The 13,796-nt window shown below is 34.7% G+C and overlaps 1 protein-coding gene across 1 annotated transcript in view; it reads right to left on the bottom strand.

Moving 5' to 3' along the window:
* Positions 1-11,643, bottom strand: part of LOC144960707 (dymeclin-like) — a 60,342-nt gene extending 48,699 nt beyond the window's left edge. The window contains exons 1-4 of the mRNA XM_078893997.1: positions 11,154-11,643; positions 4,832-4,978; positions 3,005-3,132; positions 2,230-2,320 (exon numbers count right to left, since the gene is read on the bottom strand). Of these exons, the coding sequence (XP_078750123.1) occupies positions 2,230-2,320; positions 3,005-3,132; positions 4,832-4,978; positions 11,154-11,293 (506 nt within the window). The 5' untranslated portion in view covers positions 11,294-11,643. The remainder of the gene's footprint in view (positions 1-2,229; positions 2,321-3,004; positions 3,133-4,831; positions 4,979-11,153) is intronic.
* Positions 11,644-13,796: the final 2,153 nt, after the last annotated feature.

Here is a 13,796-nt window from a genome sequence, read left to right as displayed (position 1 = left end):
TCGTAGCCCAGTCCTGGGGATTTTGATGTTTTCCAACATAGGATCCTACCTAAACTAATTTTTTTTTTGTTTTTTTTTTTGTTTTTTTTTTTAAAGGGGTTTTTGGGCTTTTGCAACACATTTAGGTTTTATACCCCGGGGAAAAAAGGAAGAAAATGGGATAGTAAAAATTTCTAAAATTAAAATTAAACACCCAAGAAAAGTAAGACAAAAAAAGAAAAACAAATGGGATCAAATGAAATTTCCCAAGAGATACACCAAGTATTTTTTGAGATCACCTAAAGTCCATCCAGACACAAACAAAAACCCAAAAAAGGGAATCACCAATGCTTACATTATACATTCAAAAAAAAAAATAATAATACATAACAGAGAGATGATTTACAAGGGAAAAAAATTATCTCCCAAAACAAAACATGCATTTGATTTTTTCCCCCAGTAGGACTGGCCCGGGCCCAGTAAAAAACCAAGTAATTCATTCCAAGAAAAAGACAGAAACATGTTGGAAAATGTTTAAAAGGGGGTAGAAGACACAGAGCCCCTTCCCATATGGGGGGTCAGGCCCCACCAGGAACTATTACTTTTCGGCATGGGTCTTGTGGTTTTACACTTTTTTTTTGGATGGGAAATCCGGGGTCGAGCTCGCCGCGCCAAATTAACCAGTAGATTTTTGACATATCAAACAGAAATTTGTGCACCCCTTCACACGTGCTAGAAAACAAGTTATTGTTTATAAACAATGACGTGAACGATATCGCCTCCATCACGTTTTTTTTGTTTTTTTAAATTTACAAATGGGGTTTTACTGTTTCAAGTTTCTTGTATTTTTAAACGTTTAAGTTTACACTATTTTTTGTGTGATTTTACTGATCAAAAGGGAAACAGTGGGGTTTTTCTTAATTTACCCAAACACTGCCATTGTTAATTTGACGATTTTCCCCAGGGGGGTTATCTAGGTTTAAATTTAGTCCCCTTGGAAAAGGGTTTTACTACTTCTCTCAGTTTAGGGGTAAAAGGAACCCGGCCCCTTTAAAAGCAAGTCAAATTGTAATTTCGCTAAAGGTGGGGTTTTCTCGTTCACATGTTACGCGTTTTGTTTGCAAGAACCATTGTAAGCCTTTGAGCTTTTTGTGGATTCGGCTGTAAAAAAAAGCTCAAGTTTACTTTGAGGAACCAAATAGGTGAAAATGTGAGAATTTGTGAGAAATTCACTTTCTGGACATATTTTTACGAGTGTGTCGAAAAAAAAAGAAGAAAAAAAAGCGTCTCACTCATTCAAACTATAATAATAATAATAAAAATAATAATTAATATAATAATAATAATAATAATATAATAATAATAATAATAATAATAATAATAATAATATATCTTTATTGTCCTCAAAAAGTGGCAATTTGTCATTTGGTTACACATTTATAACAATACAATATTGACATAGACACACTCACACAAGATGCACACTAGTAACATAGTAGTTATCGTAAATTTTTTTTTTTTTTTTTTTAAACGGCATCAACAACATCATCATCATCATCATCATCATCATCATCATCATCACAACATATATTTAACAGGAATATACAACAGCTATTCTACACACTGTGACGGCTTCATGCAGCTCTCATCGTTGGGTATTTTAACTTTTTAGTCACTAGAACTTTACTAAAATTCTGTTCAAAATGAAATGTTAAAAAAAAACAAAACATACAAATAAAAGAACCCCTGTGACTGAAATGCGGGATTTTCAGTAGTTTAACTCACTCAACCCTAACACCGACTATATCCGTAGTTTAACTCACTCAACCCTAACACCGACTATATCCGTAGTTTAACTCACTCAACCCTAACACCGACTATATCCGTAGTTTAACTCACTCAACCCTAACACCTGACTGTATCCGTAGTTTAACTCACTCAACCCTAATGCCGACGATATCCGTAGTTTACCTGGGTTACTTTTAATCCATGCCTATTTATTATTACATTTTTCTGAGACAAAACTATAGGCGTAGAATCTAAGGTAATGATTTTAGTTTTTTTGTATGTTAATAATGATAGTTGAATAAGACTATCTATGCACGTGCTCATTTGTAATACATTTATTTTGAAAAGTAGTAAAAGTCTCTAGGATTGAGTGAGTTAATGCAGGATTGCGGAATGAGCTGTTTTTTTTTTTTTTTTTTTGTGCCTAAGCAGTCTACATTCTTAAGGCGATCTGTGACTTACAGAACGGGTACGTCAACAACCAGCTCCACCAAGGCGTTGATGAACTCTTCAATCTGTGAACCAATTTCAGCTGTGTCATCCGCTGGACTTCCTGTAAGATGGATAAGAAAAATTAGAAAGGAAAAGAAAAAAGAAAGCACATTGGACCAATAATCAGGAGGTCAGAGGTCAGCTTCCAGGTCAAGGTTGGCAGATTGTTAGGGTTGACCTTTTAGTATTTCTCTATCACCACCATCACCATCATCATTGTCATAATATTCTTGAACATACCTATTGTTTTTTCTTCTTCATCGATTTCAACTTTTTACTATTTTGTTCGCATAAATGATGGATCTAAAACTAAAAAACAAAATAGTAAAAATTATCTACAATAACAACCCCCCCCCCCCCCCCCCCTCTCCCCCTTGATAAATGACGAAGAAGAAGAAGAAGAAGAAGAAGAAGAAGAAGAAGAAGAAGAAGAAGAAGAAGAAGAAGAAGAAGAAGAAGAAGAAGAAGAAGACGAAGAAGAAGAAAGAAGAAGAAAAGAAGAAGAGAAGAAGAAGAAGAAGAAGAAGAAGAAGAAGAAGAAGAAAGGAAGAAAGAAGAGAGAAGAAGAAGAAGAGAAGAAGAAGAGAAGAGAGAGAGAGAGAAGAGGAAGAGAGAGAGAGAGAGAGAGAGAGAGAGAGAGAGAGAGGAGAGAGAGAGAGAGAGGAGAGAGAGAGGAGAGGAGAGAGAGAGAGAGAGAGAGAGATAAACAGACAAAGTAAAGAAAAAAAATAGAGTTTTCTGTTACCATCCGGTTTGGGTGGGAGGCAATCAAACTGATGTAACAGCAACTCTTCACTGAGATGCTCAACAAAATACTTGCACAGACTTCGTATGATGAATAAGGCATTGTAGGTTTGCCAGATGAAGATATTGCTGGCAAGATAAAAGAGCAGAAGAGAAGAATTTAATTTGGTATCCAGTGTTGTCAGCCCACCTGCCTACATTCTGGATAATGGAGAAATCAGGATTAGTGAGACACGACTGTACTCTAGTAATGATAACAATAATAATAATAATAATAATAATAAGAAGAAGAAGAAGAAGAAGAAGAAGAAGAAGAAGAAGAAGAAGAAGAAGAAGAAGAAGAAGAAGAAGAAGAAGAAGAAGAAGAAGAAGAAGAAGAAGAAGAAGAAGAAGAAGAAGAAGAAGAAGAAGAACAATAATAATAATAATAATAATAATAATAATAATAATAATAATAAATAATAATAATAATAATAATAATAATAATAATAATAATAATAATAATAATAATAATAAATAATAAGAACAATAATAATAATAATAATAATAATAATAATAATAATAATAATAAGAAGAAGAAGAAGAAGAAGAAGAAGAAGAAGAAGAAGAAGAAGAAGAAGAAGAAGAAGAAGAAGAAGAAGAAGAAGAAGAAGAACAATAATAATAATAATAATAATAATAATAATAATAATAATAATAATAATAATAATAATAATAATAAGAACAATAATAATAATAATAATAATAATAATAATAATAATAATAATAATAATAATAATAATAATAATAATAATAATAATAATAAGAACAATAATAATAATATTAATAATAATAATAATAATAATATAATAATAATATATAATAATAATAATAATAATAATAATAATAATAATAATAATAATAATAATAATAATAATAATAATAAGAACAATAATAATAATAATAATAATAATAATAATAATAATAATAATAATAATAATAATATAATAATAATAATAATAATAATAATAATAATAATAATAATAATAATAATAATAATAATAATAATAATAATAATAATAATAATAATAATAATAATAATAATAATAACAACAATAACAATAATAATAACAATAATAAAAACATTAACATAAACCGAGACTCATATCTTTGACTACAAATTAGTGCTGATAGGAAAACAAAACAGTGAAAAAGGAGGAAAATCTCGAATGATTGCCTTTAAGACTTATTTCTAATGCATTAATCCTCACTTTCTTGAGCAATTAATTGAGATGATAAAACTATCACTGAAATAATTCTAGCTAACTTCGGGAGACAAGGAAAACTGCACCTATTTGTTCCACCTTACAAACAGAAAAAAAAAATAAAAATTGAGCTTTTATGGAGCGCAATATATTTAATAAACATGCTCAAAGTGTTTTACAAAGGGTAATTGACCAACAGCAACACTTAACAGGTAAAACGAGACATGACATTTGTTAGGCAATATTACGATATTTTTTTGGAGACAAAAACAACATTGTTAACGGCCAGCTACTCATTTTACACCTGAGTATGGTGAGAAAATGTGAGTAAAGAGCCTTTTCCAAGGACCCAACCACTAACCGCTCAGGACTCAAACACAGGGCCTTACGATCCAAAGGCGAGTGTTATACCATTACACCACATAGCCTCACTAAAAGGCTGGTACGGGTGGGGTCAGAAGTCAGATAGGAGACGACAGTGATCATTGAAAACTCTGGTACCAACGTTGTGCCCTTGTGAAATATACTTTACAAGCATTTCCCCAATTGACTCAGGGGTTAAAATACTGAAAACTCAAGCATACTCCTGACACTGTGCAGACGCCTTCAGTTCCGCGGCTCGGATCAAGAAGTTGTGGATGAGAGCGCGTAGATTTCCTGTCAAGCAATTATTGAGGGCAAAATTGCGGGCTATAGACTCGGTCGACTCCTCTAGTATTCTGGCATCAGAACTGAAAGAAAGAAAGAAAGAAATTAAGAAAAACAAAAGAAAAAAGAAAGAAATCAGTGAACTAATCGTCACCAAAGAAAGTGATGCAGGAAGCTGTGTGCAGCTATGTGGTCTTGTGGTATGACACTCGCTTTTGGATCGGAAGGTCCTGGGTTCGAGCCTCACTCAGGAGCGCATAGTTGAGTCCTTGGAAATAGATCTTTACTCACGTTCTCTCACAGTACTCGGGGTGTAAAACGAGTACCTGGCCGATAACAGCATTGTCTCTGTCCGAAAAAAAGTGTAATATCGCCAGTGAGATAGGCGCCATGAACCGTCCTTCATGTTATTAAGTGTTGCTTTTGGTGAGACACCCCTTGTAAAGCAATTTTAGTGGATATTGTGCTATATACAAAAATGAATATACATCTTCAAATAGAACAAAATACCAAAAGCAGATTGTTTCTGCCTCATAGCCCTTCGTCAGCCAACAACAATATAAAACAAGGAAAACATTATAAATACATCACTTTATAAAAAGACGACAGATCGACGGCAGAGAAATATTCGGCACCTCCATTCTGTATTACAATTGTGGAATGTAAACAAAAAACAATTGCTGGGTTACTTATGAGTGCAGAATTGAGCGGAATATTAAACAACGCCATATTTGGTTTGGTGCATAAAAAATATATCAAACCCCCCCCCCCCCCCCCAAAAAAAAAAAAACCTGACTTTTAATGTGTTTGCTTTCATCGATTTTTGTTGTTGGCTGGAGAAGGATTTTTAGTTCGAAACTTCCCAGCAAGTAGCAGGGACCATGATATTTCTAGAGGGGAGGTCTTCCGAAAGCTCCTACATTCCCAGTCTTATTGTTTTTTATAAGGTTTTATGGTCTAGTAGAGAGATTGAGAGGGGGAAACCTTTTTTTTTTTTTTCCAAAAAAATTTACCCCCCTCCCAAACCCCCTACTAGAACATTATAAAAAAAGTTTCCCCCCTCCCAAACCCCTACTAGAACAAGAATACTGGGGATGTAGGAGTTTTCGGAAGGCCTCCCTTCTAGAGACCATAAATCCATCATCTGTCGGCTCACACCTTAGGCATAGCTGCCAACCCACCAAGCTTATTAAGAGGGAGTTTTGGTCAGAAAATCAGGGAGATTCAGAAAAAAATCAGGGAGATTCACCTAAGGAGTTGTAGGTGGCATATTTACATTTTTTCAGCAATGCTGAATCCAAGACAGCTTTGTGCCATAGCATGTTGTCCCTGCTTGTTTAGCCAACAGAATGTCTACAAGTGTTTCTGTTATCAAGCTACCCCTAAAATCGGCCCATTTTTTTCTCACCATGGAGAATAACCTTTCGTAGGAGGCATTGCCATGTGGGATGGAGAGGATAGTACATAGCAGAGGGAAGATATTTGTACTTATGACTCCCGACTTCATCTCTGATTGTGCCGATCTCCTGCCCCTGCTCATCAGTCAGGCTACAGCACGATAATGCGGAAGACCGATGTGACGGGTGGGAGCGCGGGAGACGAACTAAAAACGCTGGAGTCTCCCACAATTTTCGGAAGGATTGGCAGCTCTGATTAGGGCCTACCTTTTTCCAACTATAGAATGATTCTCTCTCTCTGAAGGCACGTATACATCAGTAAGCTACTGACCCCCAAGTGATTTGTTGTTCGCTTAATTTTTAACATTTTTGACGCCTGTCTGGGGATAATAAAAATTGGTTATCCCCAGACGCATGTAGCAAGTGGGCAGAAAGATTTTATGCAAAATGCCAAACTAAGCGTGAAAAATACCAAATATTCTGGAAAAAATACTAGTGGTTGTGTCCCAAAACAGTTAATATATCAAGTGATATTTAACACAAGATGAAAGTAAATAGTGATCAAATGTCAAATCCAGCTCTTTTTACAAAATTATTTTAAAGCAAATGGATCAATGAAATTTCTTTTGTTACATTGATCTGAAAACGTCAAACTGGAAATTCGACTTTTTATTTTCAACCAGGAAGAAAGTTGTTAATCATCAAATCTGCTCATAGTCCACCAACCATTTAAATTTTCACTACCTACCTACCTGTTAACTTTATTGATCATCTCTTGTTTCTATAATTTGTTCATTCTGGCCACAATTTTGGGGACGACCGGGAATTATTTTTTTATTTCGCGGACGAATTCCTAGGCCATGGTGTTGTTCGCCCCAAAGCCCAAAACCGACACCTGTTATTTTCCTGTCTGCTTCGCACAAGACAATACAATTTAGTATCACACGTCCACAAAACTAGATCCAACAACATATTTTTATTCGAATCAGAGATGAAAATAACTACCAAAACAAGGAAGCAAAAATGGTGGAAATATGTTTAGCTCATATATGAATATAAGATATTCCGATAGCGGTGTGGATAGACAGCTCAGTGGGTTAGGCCACCTTTCATTTTACTCCTTTTAGCTGCACAGATTCGAACCAGTCGCAACACCCCCCCCCCCCCCTCACACACACTTTTTTTTTCTTTTTCTTTCTTTCTTCCCAATTGATTTTCATTGTTTTCACTTTTGTTCCGAGTTCCGAGCAAGAGTTTTTTTAATCAGTTGAATTTTTTATTTCTCCAATAATATTATTTCATTATTTAATTTGCTCTAGATCTATTATTGTTTTTTTTTTTTGTTTTGGTCAAATGATAATAATAATAATAATAATAATAATAATAATAATAATAATAATAATAATAATAATAATAATAATAATAATAATAATAATAATTGTTATGTTATTATTATTACTATTACCATTATAATCATTATTGTATTATTATCAATAATAAATTACTTTTATTATTAATACTCTTATTATCATATTATTACTATTATTTTTATTTTTAATATTATTATTATTATATTATTATTATTATTATTATTATTATTATTATTATTATTATTATTATTATTATTATTATTATTATTGTTAACACTATTCCCTGCTCAGAGGGAAATCTCTCTTTTTCTTTTTTTTTATATTTTGACCTAAGCCTTAGAGTTTTTTGTTTGATAAACCTTTATGTAAATGTTCCGTTTCTGAGCATGAATTTCTTAAATTGTTTTTATTTTTAAAACAGTTATTGTTTTTTTTTTTCTCCTCTATCTGACCATTTGGCTTTTAAATTATTTATTCTTTTTAGTCACTATTTGAGAACGGAGTGGGGACGAATATATTTGCTAGAAACTACAAAAAAAACGAGAGAGAGATAGATAGATAGAAAGAGAGAGAGAGAGAGAGAGAGAGAGAGAGAGAGAGAGAGAGAGAGAGAGAGAGAGAGAGAGAGAGAGAGCGTTTAATAATTAAAAAAAGAGGTGGGGAGAGGATGGATGGGACATTTATCCCTTTCAACGTTCTGTAAAAAGAAGACGGAATTTAAAAAAAAAAAAAAAAAGTGACGTTACCAGGATTCGAACCCACAACTTCGATTATGGTCAAACTTCCAGGGCAGACGACTAAACCATTCGGCCATGACACCCACTTCGAGGCCGACGCATATTGTGTATATGGCGGAAAACACAATAATGACAGGAAAAGCATTTTCTGCATGGGCCACACAATAAATCAAAATCTAATTGGGATTTTGTGATTATAGTTGCTGTTTTTGATAGATCAACTCTTCCTGGAGCTGTGGTAGCAAAATGGTTGCGAAATTTTGCTCTTTTTATTTTTAAAGGATTTTTTCCCGAGCGAAAGTGGCGTTTTGAAGACACGAAGGTTTTACTTTCGTTTTTAGAATGGATCAATTGAGGTAAGTGAATGAACAGTTTCCATTTAAAGTTAACTTTATGTTTTGTTTTTAACAAAAGTTAGATGTATTAACTACAATTTGTATGATTTAAAAATTTTAAAAATTATTTCCATCTTTGTTTATAAGTTATTTCCTGCATATTATGTAATCACGTTATTTTCGTGTCTCCGATGTGACAAAGGAAACTTAATTCTATATATCAGGCAAGCTTTGAAATTTTTAACTACAAATTTGTTCAAGTGACTAAAATTAGGTCTAGGAAACTTGTAAAATTAACAAAACAAAAAAAATTAACATTTTTAGTTGTTTTTAGAGTGAATAGTTGGGCGTGGGAGATTTCGTGTCTTCAATTTTCTGCCCGTGCACCAAATTTCAATATCCCATATTATTATTAATTATGAAAGAAAGTGTTTGAAAATTGATTGGAGACATTAATCTTGCTCTGATTTTGTGTTTTAAACTTTGATTTTTGGCTTGAAATTTTTGAAAAAGTTTTTCTGAGCAAAATAAAGTTTGGTGTCACCTGCGTGGGCACCATCTGCATGGGCACCAGGAATTCTGAAATGTGTGAACTTGGACATTGTTGATGAATATACAGTTCATATGCAAACTTTGGTTACCTATGCTGAATATTTCAATGTAAGTACAAATCTGAACATTTCTAGCTGTTTAAGAACACAAATTGCTGATCAATTGAATTTGTAAAAATTTAATATTAAATATATTGATTCGCTCTCTTATCTCAGAATTTTTGTGTCACTACAACATTCACTCTGCTTTCCGGGAGGATGCAGCGTTGGGATCTGGACATATGATCGAAAAGCATTTTATCCAGTATGAAAATTTTGATTAGCTACAATAAAAGATACACAGGCTTGAGAGATATTACTCCACAACGGTGAATTTGCTAACTGATATGGATAAAATCCGTAATAGCAACTAAGTAATGAATTACATGTTGAAATGAGAAAATGCTGTACGACTTGCCAAAATGTTCCAGAAAAAAATTTGTTATCAGATTTTAGACTTATTTATATATATATATCTTTTTATTAGATTCATATGCTAAATCATTTCATATCCTCACACTTGAACCTCTGTGGTGTAGCAAACAACAGTTATAAGTGTGAGTATTTGTTCTTAAAAACACCTTTCGTATGCGCAATTATAAGCCTTATTTTCTCAAGAAGAGAGTAATCAAATATGTTTAAAGCAGTGGAAATCAAATATGCTTAAAGCGGTGCTTATGTCATCAACTATGTCTTTATATATTGCTTTTACTTTTATACCAGGTACTGGAGGAGAGGGAGTTTCACCGTGCAGTTCTCCCAAGGAATAGCGGGCCAATTAATTTATGCACATGTGCAGAGCAGCGTGTGTGATTGGTAAAAGAGGATCCTCCAGACACCCATTCCTGGGTTGTTGTCACCCGTTTTGACAATACAATTGAAAACAAGGACCCATTTTTTTTTCAAAGTTGAAATGAAAGTTTAAAATATTACAAAAAATATTTTTTCGTTATTTGTCTCATGTAATTATCCCCCTTGTTGTATAATAAAGTTAGTTTCAATACAAAGTACAAAAAATATTCTGTTTGTTATTTATTTTTAAAAAGTGGACCTGTGTACGTGTATTTTGAGTCATTTTTCACTTCAGATTGTTAACATTTCTTTTCATTTTGCATTTCCATGTTATTCAGGTCACCGTTGATTGACCTACTTTTTAAAGTTACATAATCGTCTCCTGCTCATAATTTTTACAAATTCTGAATCCTCATATTTCAAGCTTTAAAATGATATATGACACTTATTTGTAGATAAAAGATGAAAATTGACAAAAATGGGCCTGTCAAAGTAGATGATTTCAGATCTAGTCTGTTTTCCGCCATATGTAGTAACAACTGATTTTAATGTTGGTTAATTTTATGTTTTTATAGATATTTTATTAACTTTCCTTATTTCTATGTGTATCTGGAAACATTCCATATTCTGGAATGTGGATAATTGTTTAAGAGAGCGGAGTTTCAAATATGCGTCTGGGGATAATAAAAATTCGTTATCCCCAGACAGGTGTCTGGGGATAACGAATTTTTATTATCCCCAGACAGGTGTCTGGGGATAATCACAGCGATTATCAATCAACTTTACTTCTTTCCATATTTCTATGTGTGCATTGCAAAAGTTTTCATATTCTCAAACGTGAATAAATGGTTAAGAAAAGAGCCTAGTTTCAAAGAGGCAGGTGAGTAATCAGCTGCCAAGCTGTGATTATACACAGGTCCTGTCACAACACACTGTAACTTTGACTTTGAGTAACTTGCGCTTAGCCTGGCCTGCTTTTTTCCATTAAAAAAAACAACTTCTGTATGATTGGATGAAATACTCATATAAGCACTTACCTATTGACAGGAATCTGAAAAGAAAACGACAAGAGCTGATTCCAAAACGGATCCATTTGATCTATTGCCTCGTCACTTGACAATCTTTTAAGATATTCATTGGACGAGAGCTCACTTAAGCTACTACTTATAGCTCCCATATCGCTCGGGAATTATCCTCTGTAACGTGAAATTAGTGAAGTTGGCGTGGTGCTTCGTTATCACGGCGTGTGAACGAATGGCGAGTGTTTACAATGTTAAAATTAACAAAAGATCATGACCACTCCGAGTCTGAAGTCTGAAGCGCCACCTCCCCCTCTGAGTTTAGTTTGACAGTTAACGAAATATCAAAGACATAGTTTTGGGTAATTATTTCACTTCTCTACTTGGACATGGTGACTGTGTATTACTTTGATATACTCTAGTTTTTAAATAGAAAATAGAAAACAACCAAGGTTATTCCGTTTTTACACTTCAAAATTCTCCACGTAAGGCAGAAGAAAACGATTAGGATGAGTAGCTTCCCTTAGAAACGGAAATAAGCCTACAGTAACAGTTGTTATTTTTTACAAAGAAGAGCAACAGCAAGACCGGAATAGAAAGTGTGTATTCGCTGCATCAGTGAACTAAATACACACCGTATGTATTACATACACTGGAAGTGATATTAAGGTGTAAACGGCTTGGCCGTTAAAGCGATGAGGTCGGGTGTTTTTGCACTGCGCAACTGTAACTCGGATGGAGCAAGTTATGAGTTCGAGCCTCTTTCCGTGCCCCCCACCCCCACCTTGAACTAAAGTTGGCCTCAACTTGAACTCTGACGATATGAGTGATTCTTGATAACATCAGACTCCATAAATTTTATCTGTATGAATTTTATTTTGCCTTTTCTAGCATCTGCGTTTGTCGCGGCCGCGACCGGGAAACCGCGGTCGCAATTTTTTTAGCTCTTTCACAATTTTCCGCAAGATCTGCATTGTTCAAAAAAAAAAAAAAAAAAAAAAAACACCGCTGGGAATATTTTTTTAATATATCAACACAAAAATAAAAACAAAATAAACTGTAGTGGTTCAAAACCACCCATTCCCTTCTCACGGTCCCACAGGAATAAAATTATAACACGGCATAAATTACAGGCGGCCAAGACAGACAAAATTATTTGCCAGATGCTCTCAGAATTACCCTGCGGCGGTCGGCTGTTATTTAGATCAAAGGCCGAGCCGCCGACTAACAATATCCCAAACTCTTAACTCACTCAATCCCAGAGATTTTTTTACTGCTTTTCAAAATTGGAGAAAAAATGTATTTAAAATGAGCATTTGTGCATAGACAGTTTTATTCAACTATCATCAACATGAAGAAACAAAAAACATTAGCTTTTATACTACACCTTTAATTTGTCCCATAAAAATATAACAAATAGGCATGGGGTAAGAGTAACCCGGGTAAACTACGGATAAAGTCGGTGTTAGGGCTGAGTGGGTTAAACTACGTTTATGATATCCACCTGATCCATCAATCCAATTCTGCTTAAAATTACCGTATTTATGACTTCGCTAATATTAAATCATTAAAACGAGAAAGATCAAATATTTTGGGCATACAAAGCGCCACATTTCCATCCAAAACCACGTTTTAGATGGATGCGTGGAGGGAAGGCGGACAAGCGGTCGACCGGCAAGGATATGGATGGATGGATGACATCAAGTCATGGACTGGCCTTACTCCAGCTGAATGCTACAACAGGATGACGGATAGAGATGCATGGCAGGAAATTTCACGTCGACCTCTGGAGAGATGACACGCCAGATAGATAGAATATCACATCTGAATGGACCAGTCAAAATCTTGAGTCTAACCTGACCAATTATGGCTAGGGAGACCAAGATTTTGGTCTCCCTGGCCAAAATCGACGAATATGGCTGGAGCAAGATTTTGGTTTCCCTGGCCAAAATCGACCAATATGGCTAGACCAAGATTTTGGTTTCCCTGGCCAAAACCGACGAATATGGCTAGGCCAATATTTTGGTCTCTCTCCCTGTCCAAAACCGACGAATATGGCTAGACCAAGATTTTGGTCTCCCTGTCCAAAATCGACCAATATGGCTAGACCAAGATTTTGATCTCCCTGGCCAAAATCGACCAATATGGCTAGACCAAGATTTTGGTTTCCTTGGCCAAAATCGACTTATATGGCTAGACCAAGATTTTGGTCTCCCTGGCCAAAACCGACCAATATGGCTAGACCAAGATTTTGGTCTCTCTCCCTGGCCAAAATCGACAAATATGGCTAGACCAAGATTTTGGTCTACCTGGCCAAAATCGACCAATATGGCTAGACCAAGATTTTGGTCTACCTGGCCAAAATCGACCAATATGGCTAGACCAAGATTTTGGTCTCCCTGGCCAAAATCAACCAATATGGCTAGACCAAGATTTTGGTTTCCCTGACCCAAACCGACCGATATGGCTTGACCAAGATTTTGGTTTCCCTGGCCAAAACCGACGAATATGGCTAGGCCAATATTTTGGTCTCTCTCCCTGTCCAAAACCGACGAATATGGCTAGACCAAGATTTGGTCTCCCTGTCCAAAATCGACCAATATGGCTAGACCAAGATTTTGATCTCCCTTGCCAAAATCGACCAATATGGCTAGACCAAGA

This window comes from Berghia stephanieae, chromosome 15 (assembly GCF_034508935.2).
Source record: "Berghia stephanieae isolate SIO BIC M18660-M18661 chromosome 15, UCSD_Bste_1.3, whole genome shotgun sequence".
Classification (NCBI taxonomy): domain Eukaryota; kingdom Metazoa; phylum Mollusca; class Gastropoda; order Nudibranchia; family Aeolidiidae; genus Berghia; species Berghia stephanieae.
The sequence above is the reverse complement of the archived record's forward strand: the minus strand, read 5'-3'. Positions and strand labels throughout refer to the sequence as shown.